This window comes from Engystomops pustulosus, chromosome 3, assembly GCF_040894005.1.
Source record: "Engystomops pustulosus chromosome 3, aEngPut4.maternal, whole genome shotgun sequence".
Lineage (NCBI taxonomy): Eukaryota > Metazoa > Chordata > Amphibia > Anura > Leptodactylidae > Engystomops > Engystomops pustulosus.
The window spans coordinates 204,887,269-204,904,934 of record NC_092413.1 but is presented as its reverse complement, the minus strand read 5'-3'; the positions used below and the strand labels follow the sequence as shown (position 1 = coordinate 204,904,934).

General features: G+C 47.0%; 1 protein-coding gene across 2 annotated transcripts; it reads left to right on the top strand.

Annotated features, from left to right (window-relative positions):
* Positions 1-7,285: 7,285 nt before the first annotated feature.
* Positions 7,286-9,879, top strand: TTC32 (tetratricopeptide repeat domain 32). Of its 2 annotated transcripts, none has more exons than XM_072139656.1 (4): positions 7,286-7,404; positions 7,831-7,944; positions 8,580-8,746; positions 9,396-9,879. In XM_072139656.1, exons 2-4 carry the CDS (start codon positions 7,838-7,840, stop codon positions 9,524-9,526), a joined length of 405 nt encoding a protein of 134 aa, XP_071995757.1. In that variant the 5' UTR covers positions 7,286-7,404; positions 7,831-7,837; the 3' UTR covers positions 9,527-9,879. The 2 variants fall into 2 exon arrangements, with proteins under 2 accessions (XP_071995757.1, XP_071995758.1); XM_072139657.1 differs by lacking the exon at positions 7,286-7,404 and adding an exon at positions 7,476-7,600.
* The last annotated feature ends 7,787 nt before the right edge of the window (positions 9,880-17,666 follow it).

Sequence of the window (17,666 nt, the reverse complement as noted above, 5' to 3'; positions counted from 1 at the left end):
CTGCAGGTCCTTCAAAGGCAGCAGGTTCTTGTCAACAACAAAAGACAATTACCTGTCGCAACTAGTCCTGGAGCCAACAAGAGGGGGGGCACTGCTGGACCTTATCCTTACCAACAGACCTGATAGGGTATCAAAACTACAGGTTGGGGGGGAACCTGGGGAATAGTGATCATAATATCATTGATTTTGTATTACGCTTTACTAAGAGCGTTAGTGAAGGGGCAACCAACACTCTAAACTTCAGGAGGGCAAATTTTCAGCAACTAAGGGAAGACCTTAAAGGCATAGACTGGGATAATGTTCTCAAAGACAAAAGCCCCCCCCCCCCCCCAAAAAAAAAAAATGGGACTTTTTCTCATATATTCTGAAAAAGTCCTGTGAGAAACACATACCTTATGGCAAAAAGCATAAGAGGAGCAAGAAAAAGCCAATGTGGCTAAATAGTCTTGTAAGGAAAGCAATAAGCGAGAAAGATAAAGCGTTTAAGGTGCTAAAACGTGAAGGTAGCGATGAGGCATTACAGGATTATAGAGAGAAAAATAAATCCTGTAAAAAGCAGATAAAGGCCGCAAAAATAGAGACTGAGAGAAATATTGCCAGGGAGAGCAAAAATAATCCCAAATTATTTTTCAAGTATATAAATGATAAGAAACTAAAAACAGAGAGTGCGGGTCCCCTTAGAAATAACATGGGGGTCATGGTGGAAGGAGATGAGGAAAGGGCCAATCTACTGAATGTCGCCTTCTCAACTGTCTTTACCCAGGAAAATCCCCTGGTGGAAGACACAATGAGGAATAATATAAATTCTTTTTATAATGTCAACAGTTTAACCCAGGAAGAGGTACGGCGCCGCCTCGCAACCACTAAGATAGATAAATCACCTGGGCCAGATGGCATACACCCCCGGGTTCTGCATGAATTATGTACGGTGATAGACAGACCGTTATTTTTAATATTTGAAGATTCACTGAGGACTGGTTATGTTCCACAGGAATGGCGCATAGCAAATGTGGTACCAATACACAAAAAAGGATCAAATAGCGATCCTGGAAACTACAGACCCGTAAGTCTAACTGCTGTGGTGGGGAAAATATTTGAGGGGTTTATTAGAGATGCTATCCTGGAGTATCTCACTGTGCACAACCTTATAACCCAGCGTCAGCATGGGTTTATGAGAGATCGGTCCTGTCAGACTAATCTGATTGGTTTCTACGAGGAGGTAAGTTCAAGACTGGATCTGGGGGACGCTGTGGATGTTGTATATTTGGACTTTTCAAAGGCATTTGACACCGTGCCACATAAAAGGTTGGTATATAAAATGAGACTGCTGGGAATAGGAGAAAATCTGTGTATTTGGGTAAGTAATTGGCTTAGTGATAGAAAACAGAGGGTGGTCATTAATGGCACATTCTCAGATTCGGTTGACGTTACCAGTGGAGTGCCACAGGGGTCAGTATTGGGGCCACTTCTTTTTAATATTTTTATTAATGACCTTGTAGTGGGTTTACACAGTCAAGTTTCAATATTTGCAGATGATACTAAGCTGTGTAAAGTAATAAATACTGAGGTTGATAGTTTAGCATTACAGAGGGATTTGTGGAAGCTTGAGGAGTGGGCAGAGAAATGGTGGATGAGGTTTAATGTAGATAAATGTAAAGTTATGCACTTGGGCCATGGAAACAAAAAGTATAATTATGTTCTAAACCAGGGGTAGGGAACCTATGGCTCGGGAGCCATATGTGGCTCTTTTGATGGCTGCATCTGGCTCTCAGACAAATCATTGATTAACATAGATTGGCAGTGTGTACATCTAAGACACACACAGCGATGACCACTGGACGCAGACAGGGATGTTACCACCAACGGGACATCGCCGTCTAGCTGACTTTGTATTATATTTTTCAGCTTGGTGTATATCTAGCTTGTGTGCTTGTAACTCTTTTTATTTACAATACATTAATTAGACAGTGTTACACATTAAGATTTTAAGGTGACAGCACCTGTGTCATAGAGTAGAGCTGCATCCACTCCTCTCTATGACCCAAGTGCCATTGCCTAAGCAACGGTGGCAGCGGTGCCTGGGTCATAGAGAAGAGTGCGGGAGTGATGAGAAGCTGTTGAAGGGAGAGCAGGTAGGGGAGTATTTTCTTTTTTGTTTTGCTGTGACTACCTATCTACTGAGGGCATGTGCTGGCGCTACCTATCTACTGGGGGCAAGTATGTGCTGACACTATCTATCTACTGGGAGCCATGTGCTGTGATTACCTTTCTACTGGGGCCTGGGGGCATGTGCTGTGACTACCTATCTACTGGGGCCTGGGGGCATGTGATGGGGCTACTTATCTACTGGGAGGTATTTACTGTGGCTACCTATCTACTTGGGGGCATGTGCTGTGGCTACCTATCTACTGGTGGGGACATGTGCCGTGATTACCAATATACTGGGGGGAATGTGCTGTGGCTACCTATCTAATGGGGGGCATGGCCTGTGGCTACCTATGTACTTGGGACCATGTAATGTGGCTACCTATTTACTGGAAGGCATGCGCATATTGCATGGCTCTCGCAGAATTATATTTTTAAATATGTGGTGTTCCCGGCTCTCTCAGCCAAAAAGGTTCCTGACCCCTGTTCTAAACGGTCAATTACTTGGTAAAACTGGAGCTGAAAAGGACTTGGGGGTATTGGTGGATGGTAAACTTAATTTTAGTGACCAGAGCCAGGCGGCTGCTGCTAAAGCAAATAAAATAATGGGATGTATCAAGAGAGGAATAGATTCTCATGATAAAGACATAGTTTTGCCCTTATACAAATCCCTAGTCAGACCACACATTGAATATTGTGTACAGTTTTGGGCACCAGTGTATAAAAAGGATATAGTAGAGCTGGAACGGGTGCAGAGGAGAGCAACCAGGATTATTAGGGGAATGGGGGATTAGAATACACTGACAGATTACAAAATTTGGGATTATTCAGTTTAGAAAAAAGACGACTGAGGGGAGACCTCATTACAATGTACAAATACCTGAACGGACAGTACAAGGATCTCTCCAAAGATCTTTTTATACCTGTGACCAGGACAAGGGGGCATCCTCTACGCCTAGAGGAGAGGCGATTCTACCATCACCATAGACAGGGGGCATCCTCTACATCTAGAGGAGAGGAGGTTCTACCATCACCATAGACAGGGAGCATCCTCTACGCCTAGAGGAGAGGAGGTTCTACCATCACCATAGACAGGGGGCATCCTCTACACCTAGAGGAAAGGAGGATCTACCATCACCATAGACAGGGGACATCCTCTACACCTAGAAGAGAGGTGGTTCTACCATCACCATAGACAGGGGGCATCCTCTACACCTAGAGGAGAGGTGGTACTACCATCACCATAGACAGGGGGCATCCTCTACACCTAGAGGAGAGGTGGTACTACCATCACCATAGACAGGGGGCATTCTCTACACCTAGAGGAGAGGTGGTTCTACCATCACCATAGACAGGGGGCATCCTCTACACCTAGAGGAGAGGCAGTTCTACCATCACCATAGACAGGGGGCATCCTCTACACCTAGAGGAGAGGAGGTTCTACCATCACCATAGACAGGGGTCATACTGTACACCTAGAGGAGAGGAGGTTCTACCATCACCATAGACAGGGGACATCCTCTACACCTAGAGGAGAGGTGGTTCTACCATCACCATAGACAGGGGGCATCCTCTACGCCTACAGGAGAGGAGGTTCTACCATCACCATAGACAGGGGCATCCTCTACACCTAGAGGAGAGGAGATTCTACCATCACCATAGACAGGGGGCATCCTCTACACCTAGAGGAGAGGCGATTCTACCATCACCATAGACAGGGGGCATTCTCTACACCTAGAGGAGAGGAGGTTCTACCATCACCATAGACAGGGGTCATACTGTACACCTAGAGGAGAGGAGGTTCTACTATCACCATAGACAGGGGGCATCCTCTACACCTAGAGGAGAGGAGGTTCTACCATCACCATAGACAGGGGGCATCCTCTACACCTAGAGGAGAGGCAGTTCTACCATCACCATAGACAGGGGACATCCTCTATACCTAGAGGAGAGGCAGTTCTACCATCACCATAGACAGGGGGCATCCTCTACACCTAGAGGAGAGGAGGTTCTACCATCACCATAGACAGGCGGCATCCTCTACACCTAGAGGAGAGGAGAATATATCATCACCATAGACAGGGGGCATCCTCTACACCTAGAAGAGAGGTGGTTCTACCATCACCATAGACAGGGGGCATCCTCTACACCTAGTGGAGAGGCGGTTCTACCATCACCATAGACAGGGGACATCCTCTACACCTAGAGGAGATGAGGTTCTACCATCACTATAGACAGGGGGCATCCACAACACCTAGAGGAGAGGAGGTTCTCCCATCACCATAGACAGGGGGCATCCACAACACCTAGAGGAGAGGCGGTTCTACCATCACCATAGACAGGGGACATCCTCTACGCCTAGAGGAGAGGAGGTTCTACCATCACCATAGACAGGGGGCATCCTCTACACCTAGAGGAGAGGTGGTTCTACCATCACCATAGACAGGGGGCATCCTCTACGCCTAGAGGAGAGGAGGTTCTACCATCACCATAGACAGGGGGCATCCTCTACACCTAGAGGAGAGGAGGTTCTACCATCACCATAGACAGGGGGCATTCTCTACACCTAGAGGAGAGGAGGTTCTACCATAACCATAGACATAGGGCATCCTCTACACCTAGAGAAGAGGAGGTTCTACCATCACCATAGACAGGGGCATCCTCTACACCTAGAGGAGAGGAGGTTCTACCATCACCATAGACAGGGGGAATCCTCTACACCTAGAGGAGAGGCGGCTCTACCATCACCATAGACAGGGGGCATCCTCTACACCTAGAGGAGAGGAGGTTCTACCATCACCATAGACAAGGGGAATCCTCTACACCTAGAGGAGAGGCGGCTCTACCATCACCATAGACAGGGGGCATCCTCTACACCTAGAGGAGAGGCGATTCTACCATCACCATAGACAGGGGACATCCTCTACACCTAGAGGAGAGGTGGTTCTACCATCACCATAGACAGGAGGCATCCTCTACACCTAGAGGAGAGGAGGTTTTACCATCACCATAGACAGGGGGCATCCTCTACACCTAGAGGAGAGGAGGTTCTACCATCACCATAGACAGGGGTCATACTGTACACCTAGAGGAGAGGCGATTCTACCATCACCATAGACAGGGGACATCCTCTACACCTAGAGGAGAGGAGGTTCTACCATCACCATAGACAGGAGGCATACTCTATACCTAGAGGAGAGGTGGTTCTACCATCACCATAGACAGGGGAAATCCTCTACACCTAGAGTAGAGGCGGTTCTACCATCACCATAGACAGGGGGCATCCTCTACACCTAGAGTAGAGGCGATTCTACCATCACCATAGACAGGGGGCATCCTCTACACCTAGAGGAGAGGCAGTTCTACCATCACCATAGACAGGGGGAATCCTCTACACCTAGAGGAGAGGTGGTTCTACCATCACCATAGACAGGGGCATCCTCTACACCTAGAGGAGAGGAGGTTCTACCATCACCATAGACAGGGGGCATCCTCTACACCTAGAGTAGAGGCGGTTCTACCATCACCATAGACAGGGGGCATCCTCTACACCTAGAGTAGAGGCGATTCTACCATCACCATAGACAGGGGACATCCTCTACACCTAGAGGAGAGGCGGTTCTACCATCACCATAGACAGGGGGCATCCTCTACACCTAGAGTAGAGGCGATTCTACCATCACCATAGACAGGGGACATCCTCTACACCTAGAGTAGAGGCGATTCTACCATCACCATAGACAGGGGGCATCCTCTACACCTAGAGGAGAGGCAGTTCTACCATCACCATAGACAGGGGGCATCCTCTACACCTAGAGGAGAGGAGGTTCTACCATCACCATAGACAGGGGGCATCCTCTACGCCTAGAGGAGAGGAGGTTCTACCATCACCATAGACAAAGGTTCTTTACTGTACGAGGAGTGAGACTATGGAACTCTCTGCTGCAGGAGGTTGTTATGGCGGACTCTATGTACATGTTCAAGAGAGGCCTGGATGACTTTCTGGAGAGCAAAAATATCACGGGTTATGGGGATAAAACATTTATTTAATTCTTAAAGGTTGGACTTGATGGACTTGTGTCTTTTTCCAGCCTTATATACTATGATACTATGATACAGCGGTGGGGGGGATTGACGGACACCTGTCCGGGGTGCTATGTGACAGGCAGCTCCTGAACAAGCAGTTCCTGAGGTGTGTGTGCTGGACAAGCAAAAACATCCACAATCTAAGAGACTGTGACAAGGGCCACATTGTGATGGTAATGACCGGGTCAGATGTTCTCAATGAAAGGCCCAGGTAAGTAGTGGTCAGCACCTACCAAGAGAAGGATTGTGTTAGGTACTAGTATCATGTGGCCACCTACCTAAAGATTGTACAGACCCTTCACCACACTGGTGCCCCCTGACACTTGCAGTGGAAGACTACATCTGCAGATAATGTCCAGGTATGGTCTAAGGAAAGAACTCAGGCTGATGACTTTTGGTGGAGATTTGGTGGCTGGAGGTATGTCCTGGGGTGACACAATGGTTATGCAGGGAGCCATCAGCTTCCTTCTACACCATTGGGTCTTTGGTGAAGACTTTGCTGTGTGCTGTCAGCTTCCTGGAGTGGCACTGTGTGGGGGCCAGGACAGTAGGGGTGCGCCATCCATGAGGCGAGTTGAGCCACTTGTCTCAGGCAGCACCACCTGCAGCAAAAATGGGGGGGGGGGAGGGGAGGCGCATCAGGGGCGCAGTCATTTGCTATAAAGCAGGACCTGACACCTAAAAATAGTGGCCCACATTTACTAAGGCCCTTACGTCGGTTTTCTGTTGGACTTTGCACGTTATTTCTAGTGCAAACTGCCTGCACAGCTAGTTAAGAAGTGTCCAGTTATGGTGGAACCCGGGGATGTACATTAGTAGTCACTATAGATCCATAATCCACCATCTCTCTCCACTGATAAGGGGCTGATTACTGTTCTCCTCTAAATTCCTTGGATCCTAAATAAGTTACTAGATTAACAGTCCAGTACAGACTATATGAGCTCCTCATGTACTGGATTCTGGAGTGGCCCTTTAATAACTGGCTGCTGCATGATCACAGCTCTACTGTCTTACACTAGTGTAGTAATAGCAGCCGCCAGCAGGTGGCGCCGGAGCGCGCGCTAGACCGGGAATACAGCGACCCCGCCTCCCGGTAATCAATCCGCGGGTGCGCGCTGCGAGGACGCGCACAGGCAGGAGAGTCACATGACCCGCGGGCTCCCGGATGTGCTGGTGAGTTTGGGGTGTAGTGGGCTGCAGGGCTGTGCGGACAGGTGTGATCATGATCGTATATACAGACTCTGTGCCCCTAGAAGGGCTGCTACATTATACAGACGAGGAACTACAAGTCCCAGCATGCATCAGAGGGAAGAGTGCCTGTACTTTACATGTAGTTACCCTTAAATACCTTCAAGCTGTTATGTTGCCTGTAAGTGTGCATTCACACGGTGCAGCATCAACCGGTGCATATCAACATCAAATATGCAGTTTTCAGGGTGAATCAGGTCATTTTAGAAAACCGAGCGCATTAGATAGATGATGGCAGGACGGGCGCCGCGTTGTTTTGTTCGCCGGGGTCTCTGTGACCTGTAGATGAGGATGTAGTTGTGGATTTTTTAATGTATTTATATTACAATCTGGTGAATTCTTGTCCTATAGATGTAGAATGGAGCGCGGCGCACTGCACACCGCCAACGCGGAGCTAGAGAAGCGTCACCTGGAGGCCGCCGAGGAGCTGTACGGGAAGATCATAGAGAGGTGTGAGCGCAACAGGTGAGACTCTCATGTAATGGTGGTGACATCACTGCGATTATAGCCTCCCCTGCTGTTACTTAAAGGGGCTTTCCATGACTATGGGGCCTGAGGTAAGAAAAGAGAATAACACGTCGGATTATTGGGCAGTGTCATGGTTGCCCCCCCTAGAGTTGGATTATAGGGTGGGTACCCAGAGCCTGAGCCTTGGGACCACCAACCCCGAAGTCTGTTAATAAATAAGGATTTGGGGGCCCACATTTGTTTTTTCACCCAGGGGCCCCCCACCACCATTCACTGGGCCCTGGTTGCCCCTTTAAAATTGACCTATTAGAGCAGTCGTCCTGTATGGAGGGTGTTATAGTCAGGATATAGTGCTGGTTACTGCTGTATATGAAGTTATAGAATAACCAGGAAAAGACGGAGGAATGTGTAAGAAGACGCCACAGTCCTTAGTCTGGTCCAGAGTCCGGAGATACCGAGGAGCAGTGTGTTACCAGGATGTATGTGCTCATATCTGGTTTGGTCATGTGGGGCTACCATCCGCCGCCGCCATGATGTCCTATGGATTACACCTCTCCCTACAGACCCTTGTGAATTATATATATATATATACGGTACTTGTCGCTATAATCACTTGTCCTTGTATCCCGCAGCAAATGCAGCACGGATGAGCTCGCCGTTGCCTACAACAACCGGGGGCAGATTAAATATTTCCGCGTTGACTTCTATGAGGCTATGGACGATTACACTGAGGCGATACGAGTGAACCCCAAATTTGAGGTTCCTTATTACAACAGAGGCTTGATCCTGTATCGACTTGGTGAGTGCTGCTATTCTTAGGAGTTGTCTCCCACATACACCACATCCACCAGTCTCATGGGCTAGATGACCCCCTTACTAGGAAGTTTTTACCCAACTTATCAGCAGGATGACTACACAAAGCTAAAGACAGTGTTAGATGTTGGACATCTGTGTAATTATATATTTTGTTAGTAGAAGCAGGACTATGCAAAAAAAAAAAAAAAAAAAAAAAAAGCGTTTATGTTCCAGGATTGAAGCTGGACTTGTACGCTTATTTGGCAGATCTCTTCACTATACTGCTGCACAGCCCCTCCCTCCCAAGTAAGTGCTGTAATATTCAAGCAGAAGCTGCTACAGCAGGGGGGGGGGGGGCATTGTTGTGTTCAGTGAAGAGATCTCACATACCAGTCCAGCTACAAACCTGGAATATAAAAGCATTTTTCACCGCTGCCACTAACAAAACACACTTGGGCACTGTCTGCAGATTTGAATGGTCAAAGCCTGGGACACATTCCGTTCTATCTAAATATCAGATTTCGGGGGATTTTTGAAGCCCTCGATTTCATACTTCATTTGAGTTTTTTTTTTTTTTTGCCTTCGTTACATCTGTTGTATAAGAATACAATGTATAATGCGTGGCCAATAAGGTAACAGTATTTTTACTGCAGGATTCTATGATGAAGCTATTAAAGATTTCCAGAAGGTGTTAGAGCTGAACCCCAAATTGGAAGACGCCAAAATTGGCTTAAAACAATGTATGGTGGACAAGGAGGAAAGGCGGCGGAGGACCTCTGACTGATAAGTGACTGCTGTGTGGACGCCTCCATGGACGGGACCATTCGCTGTTATCAGCCACTGAGTGATGGATGTTTATTACTTGAAATAGGACTTTAGGTTATAGCAGATTTATACACTGGGGTCCAGGTCCCCGGATCCAGGCATCTGGAGGCAACCAGGATGTGACTAGTGGTATCTTATATTTGCCTCTCTGCAGCCCATCACACAACATGTCCTGGTTATGTGGAGCTGCCAAACGGGTTGGGTCCGCTCATCTCTAATCAGAACAAACCCCTGAATAAGCAACCGGTCTCCAGTAACTGGAATACTAAAGCGTGAAATAATATGGAGAATAAAAAATGATTGGAAATGTCATCTCTGTTATAGTTTCCCTTAGGCATTATAGTCATTTATAGGGAACCTGTCACCAGGGACCTAATTTTCACTAAAGATAGGTTGCAGAAGCCCATTACAGCTGCAGTGCAAAAATGCCTTTCTCCCTTCTATAAGCGTTTGGATTACAATATAATTAACTTACCTGGCTTCCTAAAAAAAATCCTCTGTGTAGTCCCAGGGGTTGGGCTTTGGTTTGGCTGCATTTAAAAAAAAAAAAGGTGTCATTCCAAGACTGTGGAAAACCACCCGAATCCCACAGCTGTCAGATTGGTTCGGTGAGATAGCCCTGCTACACAGTCTAGAACAGGGGTCAGGAACCTTTTTGGCTGAGAGAGCCATGAACGCCGCATATTTTAAAATGTTATTCCATAAGAGCCGTAGCATATGCACATGCCCCACAGTAGATTGCTGGCGGATTGCAGGCACACCCGTGCCCCTCTCCGTGGCGGCGCCCCTTTCCGTGCTCACTCATCCCACCACTTTGCGGCTTCTGTCCCGCTTGGCCAGCACGCGCTCCTGCACTCGCGGATTTAAAGGGCCAGTGCGCTGATTGGTGCCACCCACTTCCCGTGTTCCTATAAAGACTGGCAGCTATTAGATTGGTAGCCATAGCACATGTCCCCCAGTATATAGGTAGCCACAGCACACACCCCAGTATATAGATAGCCATACTCTAATTAGAGAGGTAGCCACAGCACATACTCCCAGTAGGGAGGTAGCCCCAGCAGATACTCCCAGTATATAGGTAACCACAACACATGCCCCCAAGTAGATAGATAGCCACAGCACATGCCCCCCATTAGATAGGTAGCCACAGCACATGCCCCCCATTAGATAGGTAATCACACAAAAAAAAAAGAATATTCACTTACCAGCGCTCCCTGCGGCCAGCTCCTCATCGCTCCCACGCTCTTCTCTTTGACCCAGGCTTAGGCGATGGCGCCTGGGTCGTACAAAGGATGTAGGCAGCGGTAACATTGCTGCCTGTGTCCAGTGATTAGTCTAAGAGACACAGCAGCAGCCGTCGCTATTTATTAAAGATCTGTCTGAGAGCCGGATGCAGCCAACAAGAGAGCCATATCTGGCTCCCGAGCCATAGGTTCCCTACCCCTGGTCTAGAAGAACTAACTGCCTCCACCCATAACACTCGAGAAGCCAACACAACCCTTTGGGGCCCCTGGCTTACTTTCAGGCAATCACCAGAATTCAATACATTTGCATAATTTAGCTTTTGCGTCACACTCACTGTCTGACTGCTCAGTTAGATTATTCCCCACATTCCCTCTCAGTTTTTAATGTAAGTTTAAAATTCTGTTAACTTGCTTAGTTCTTCTTAAATTCGATATTCATACTCTATAGTGTACTTTACATTACCGGGACCTGCGAGTCCTATGTATCTACATGATGTTCATCTCAGCTTTGTAACATTTAACTATTCTTAATAAAGAATGATATATAACAAAACAAACAAAAAAAACATGTGACTTGTCTTTGCTGTCCACTCCTCAGCTTTCAGCCCCCACCTTTGTGCTCCTTCACAGGAACATAGGTCACAGCCTGGTGGCCTGCCACAAGTGGGGGAGGGAGGATCTGTACAGGAGCACAAAGGTGGGGGCTGAGAGCTGGGGAGTCTGCAGCACAGACACAGTCACAGGTTGTTTTTTGAAATGCATCCAAACCAAAGCCCAACCCCTGGGACTACACACAGGATTCTATCAGGTGGACGTCTTCATTTACTTTGCTGTAGGATGCACAACTCACAGGCTTGATATGATACTTGCATTTACAGCACAAGGCTGTTTAGGCCAGTAATTATTGTCTCGTTACTTTTAGTTGTTAATGGGGTTGGCCACTTTTCAATACATCTCTCCCATTAGACCTGTATAGTACCTGTGTTTTTGCCTTCTTTAATAGCTTCAGCCTTTCCCTGTTCTCACCATGTCGCCCTCTGCATATATACACAGCTTTCTGTCTCTGACTGCTCCAGACCATCCTCATGTCATCACCCTCTATGTGTCCTGAGGGAGGGAGCAGAGTGATTTATAACTCGGCTACTACAGCTCCTCCTATTCATCAGAGCTCGGACACGCTGGTGTGTGCCTTCTGAAACAGAATTCATACTTCTTTTTGCTTCAAATAGCTTAGTATTTGAGGAAAATGTCTTTTAATATTATACAAATAAGCCTCAGGGGCTCCTGTCTGCGTCACAGGAGCCCCTGCTTGTAAGTATTTGCACCTCCATTCAGGGTTTCTGCCTTCTCCTCCATTGCTGGAGGTGTAAATAATTACAGGACCAACAGGGGCTCCTTTGACGTAACAGAAGCCCCTGAGGCTCACTTGCATCATGTTTTTTTTTATAACAAACTAAGTTATTAGAAGTAATATGAAGAATCGATCCTGTTTTAGGAGGCACATGAGCATGTTAGTGTGCTTGGTTTAGAAGCGCTGCATCCATGTGGTAGTGATGGGTCGTTCGCGAAAGAGCCGGCTCATTCGCGTGAACGACCTGAGCCGGACCACCTCAGTGATGGCTCACTAAAACCCGCCCCTAAACGGCTCACCACGCCACCTTTAACCCGATAATATCGGGTTAAAAGTGGAGTGGTACCAGGCACCTGACTATAATAGGGAGCCGTTCAGGAGCCAGAAGAGCCGGCCCCTCTTCTTAGTGAGCGGAGCCTAACGAGCCAGATCACTAAGAAGAGCCGGAATTCCCATCACTACCATGTGGTAGATTTCCTTTAAAAGACAACCCATTGATTCCAGTAGAATAACCCGGATACCCAGGCCTCTAGTGTCTAGACCCTCTGCCCTGCTCCTCCGAGGTCAGAGCCGATTCCATGGCATCCGCCGGCCTAGTCTGACGATCCAGGCACAAGCTTGGCACCGCGCAGGCCCCCGAACATTACACATACAGCGCCCATTAGGGAGAAAAGCGTTACCACATTAAGAAAATAAACACGCCAGCGTCCATTGTGATCCAGATACATTATAAGGCGTAGATTTAATATATTTTTATTAAAGTCAGTGCCTGAGCCTGACACATAGATTGTACGCAGCCGGGATGACTTCAGCGTGTGGATCGGAGGTGCTGGCATGGCTGCCGGGGTTATTAAACACAGCGTTTAAGCTGTTCTTGATATGTTCCTCGCATTGCGTCATACATCAGATATCCCCCCCCTATCCGGAGCCATTTTGGCATTGTCCGCTTAACAATCCCTGTTCAAAACATAATCCGGCGGGAGGATCCAAGGGCAGAACTTAGTGACACAATCAATAAAACGTTTGCAGATAATTGTGTCAGAGGAGAAACGAAGCAGCCGCTGCGAATGTCATCTCCGCCATTTTGTGTTGTCAGCCACTAAGTTATTCCGGATTTGCGGAGGGTTTTTTTTTTTTTCTTTGCTTCGTGCAGATTAGAAACACATTGGTTTTACTGAATCGACACCAAAAATGCTCTCAACAGTGAAAGTATGTAGTGAGCTATCTAAAGCGGCGCTCGCTATAAGTGAAATCCCCATCGCTGGCAGCTCTCGAGAAGCTCTGGATTATCGTATCACTGCGTCAACAAGGCTTAGGTTATCCTCTTAGAAAGTCCCTGCAGGAAGCAGCGCTGTAATGTGCGTCTCTTTGTATCATTGTTTTTGGCTTTTCTTCTTCTTACGTCAGTGTCTGTACGTGTGGCTCTACAGCTGCTGAGAGACTACAACTCCCCACATGCTCCCACTCCACATCTTGGACATTGCTTTGGACATTGTGATGCGGCAGGTGTGAACACATTGTTGGATTGGACGAATTGGCTTTAGGGCACTCTTGGCTAAATCATGGGTGCCAAATCTGGCCCGCGCCCTTGTGTTATACGCCCCATCTCCCTGCTATTATGTTGTGCTAGGCAGGAGTTCAGCATAAGGCCTAGGTGCTTCCATACTCACCTTCCTCTGCTCCACCAGAGCAGCAGCAGCATCTTCTCCTCTGTGCTGCGGCTGTATACAGCTCTGAAGCCGGCAGGAATGATGATGTCATCACTTCAGGTCTTCTGGCTTCAGAGCCGCATACAGCCGCCGCACAGAGGAGAAGAGAAAAAGACTGCTGCTGCTCCAGGGGTATAAATGTTTTTTCTATTGTAACCCCCCTTTTCTGTGGCTGTGACTATTGGCTATTGTGGGGGCTCTGTGATTATTGGCTATGGTGTGGGGACACTGTGGCTGTTGGGGGCATTGACACAATTGGCTAGTGGTTGACATCGTGACTTTTGCCACTGTTGGGGCACATACTTGCCATGCCATTGTGTTTCTGGTTATTTAATAATAAAATATATATATTTTTTAACAATATCTTTAGCTTTGGCTGATGGTAATGGTTATTCTGTATAAATATAACTATTTAACAGCTTGAGTAGATACAGGGGCACACCTGCCATTAGGCTAGTTGAGAATCTCACCTTTAGGCGGTACGCCTCCTGCTGCTACCACCCGCCCTCCAGCAACATGCTCCCTGCCGCTGGCGGACACCATGCGCCCGCCCAGCTCCACCACTCCCTGCATACCCTCCCTGCGCTCCATTCTTCTCATGAATAGCTTCTCTTGTCTGCACACTGTAGTTCTCTCTGTCTCCTGCCACTCCCTCCTACATTACAAGACCAGCTCAGCCACAGGCACTTTTTGCCAGCTAGCAGCAGTATGCAGAGACTTACTCTACAAGCTACAGGCAACATAAGGTTTGAATGTACTTTATTATTTAGCGTTAATGTTGTTTTTAATCAAATCAGGATCTCTGCTTGCTGTGGCTGCCCTTAACAATTTGTGACAATTTCTTAACTGTCCTGATAATTTGCTACAGTGTATCAGCCTGTAGTCCAGCGAATTGTTTAGAATCCATGCAATTGTAGCAAACTCTCAGCTGTGAGAGCATCAAGTATGCAGTTAAAGAAAAATAAATGGACAGCCAACAGAGATCTTGACATTGATCCAGTACTTGCACCCTTGATAAATTTGTATATTCATATCTGGAGACCACCCTACACTATGTGACCCCCCCTCTTGCAATCCTAGCACTGTACTAAAAACATGGGAAATGACAAGGCTGGTGACTTACCATCAGGGACACATGAGGCCACTAGGTGGCAGTAGAACACAATCTATGGACTGAAATCCTAGAAAGGGGGAGAAAAAAAAGCTGAAAAACCAAACCAGAAATAATAATATATTGTGCACAATATGAGATGCATGTTCGGTGTCACTTACACAGTGAGCAGCGAGGCCAGATCACCACGTCAGTGTTATACTAACAGGGACATTCAGACCTGGGTAGGTGTATGGCTGCTTCTTGCCTGCCAGGTATGTACACAGGTGCACTGCTTCTTCTTACTGTCACCAGGTCCTGACCACCTCCTCCACCGCATCATAAGGTGTCTGCATGCGCTGCCCATTCCTAAAGTGTCTGCACCCATTCTCCCAATGATAAGATACTTTCCAAGCGTTATAGGTGCCGCTCCCTGGTTTCCTGGGCAGGTGTCTGCTCTACGTTCTGACTTTTATTTTTCCTGACCCCGGATCTGTTATAGGACTCTGTGTCTGACCTGCAATCCGGTTATTCTTTTTGATCTCACTCTAAATAATTTCTGCCTTCCCTAACCTCGGCTTCTTCCTTTGTCTCTGTCCCTGACCTCTGCCTGCCCTGACCTCAGCCTGTATATAACTACTCCTTGCCTGACCGCCTGCTGCCCATTACTATGACCTAGTACTATATCACGGCATACAATGGAGCTGTAGTGTTCACACAAGATCTCCACAACAAACAGTGGTATGTGGTCCACTTTGTGGACGTGGCTTCAAACCATCTATTCACCACTGAACGCTGTTGAAAAAGTGGATGACATACCGCTGTTTGTTGTGGAGACCTTGTGTGAACACTACAGCTCGACTGGATGCCGTGAAATAGTTTGTAATATCAACCGCGGCGGAAGTGTGTCCTGCTGGGACTTGAGGTTCGCCACTGAAACAAACCACGCATGCGCACAGCCAAGCGATCAGCCAGCTTTTCTTATCAGCACTCCGGGACGCCGTAGTTACATGTGCTCTGAACTGACTAATCCCTGGTCCCATTATAGCAAACAAATGTGTAATTTTAATTGTCAGTGGGGGTCAAAAAATGTTTTCGTCTGGAACTACAATTATAAAATATACAGTTTCGACTTACATACAAATTCAACTTAAGAACAAACCTATGGAACCTATCTTGTATGTAACCCGGGGACTGCCTGTAATAAGAATAAATGCTGTTTTTTTTACTTTATCTTTATTTTATAGTAATTTTTATACTTACCTGATGTGTCTATTATATCCATGTAATATTCTATGCAAGGGCCCTGCATTTACATGTTTGTGTGTTATATACATTTTTAGATTACTATCAAAAAACATATGTGATATATCCATCTATTGCCGTGCCAGTTTACATTCTTATACTATTTCATATATATTTTATGTTGAGGATACCCCAACTTCCCAAACTTGTGCACGCTACATGTGGTCATAGAGTTCCCACAGTTAAAGTTTATTTATATTGAATAATCTTTTATTATCTTCTAAAAACGAAATTATACATTTTTTTATTTTATGTTATTTTTATGGTGATTAACTGCAGTGGTTACTGGGGTGTGGAGTAGCCTCTGTGACCTCCGGGGCTAAGGCTACTCCATGACTTGAGTATCCGCTGAAGAGCCGCCTCCCCCCCCTTCCCCTGCGTTGGGCCAAGTGCCCCATCACCAGCTCAGTCATGCAACGCGCCAGGGGGTGCAGCGCTGCAGAGGCAACTAGGGGTGTGCATTATCCTTAACCCCGGAGCTTACAGAGGCTACTCCATGCTCCTGTACACTCTGGAGGTAATTACTGTAAACAGTAAAATATAAAGCGTATAGCTATTGTTTTATAGAAGATAATAAAAGGTGAATAGGGATTCATTTTATTTTGGGAATCTACTGTCAGGATCTACTTAATAAGTACATTCCTTTATTTTCAAGTATAAATTATACTATACACTCACTGGCCACTTTATTAGGTACACCTATCCAACTGCTCGTTAACACTTAATATCTAATCAGCCAATCACATGGAAGAAAGGTGATTTGAGGCCTTTGAACGTGGCATGGTTGTTGGTGCCAGAAGGGCTGGTCTGAGTATTTCAGAAACTGCTGATCTACTGGGATTTTCACGCACAACCATCTCTAGGGTTTACAGAGAATGGTCCGAAAAAGAAAAAACATCCAGTGAGCGGCAGTTCTGTGGGCGGAAATGCCTTGTTGATGCCAGAGGTCAGAGGAGAATGGGCAGACTGGTTCGAGCTGATAGAAAGGCAACAGTGACTCAAATCACCATCCGTTACAACCAAGGTAGGCAGAAGAGCATCTCTGAACGCACAGTACGTCGAACTTTGAGGCAGATGGGCTACAGCAGCAGAAGACCACACCGGGTGCCACTCCTTTCAGCTAAGAACAGGAAACCGAGGCTACAATTTGCACAAGCTCATCGAAATTGGTAGAACATTGGAAAAACGTTACCTGGTCTGATGAGTCTCGATTTCTGCTGCGACATTCGGATGGTAGGGTCAGAATTTGGCGTCAACAACATGAAAGCATGGATCCATCCTGCCTTGTATCAACGGTTCAGGCTGGTGGTGGCGGTGTCATGGTGTGGGGAATATTTTCTTGGCACTCTTTGGGCCCCTTGGTACAACGCCACAGCCTACCTGAGTATTGTTGCTGCCCA

Coding starts and splice junctions, on each gene's coding strand:
- TTC32 (XM_072139656.1), top strand. CDS start 7,838: ATGGAGCGCGGCGCACTGCACACCGCCAACGCGGAGCTAGAGAAGCGT. Junction 7,945..8,579: donor GAGAGGTGTGAGCGCAACAG/GTGAGACTCTCA, acceptor TGTATCCCGCAG/CAAATGCAGCACGGATGAGC. Junction 8,747..9,395: donor CTTGATCCTGTATCGACTTG/GTGAGTGCTGCT, acceptor TTTTTACTGCAG/GATTCTATGATGAAGCTATT.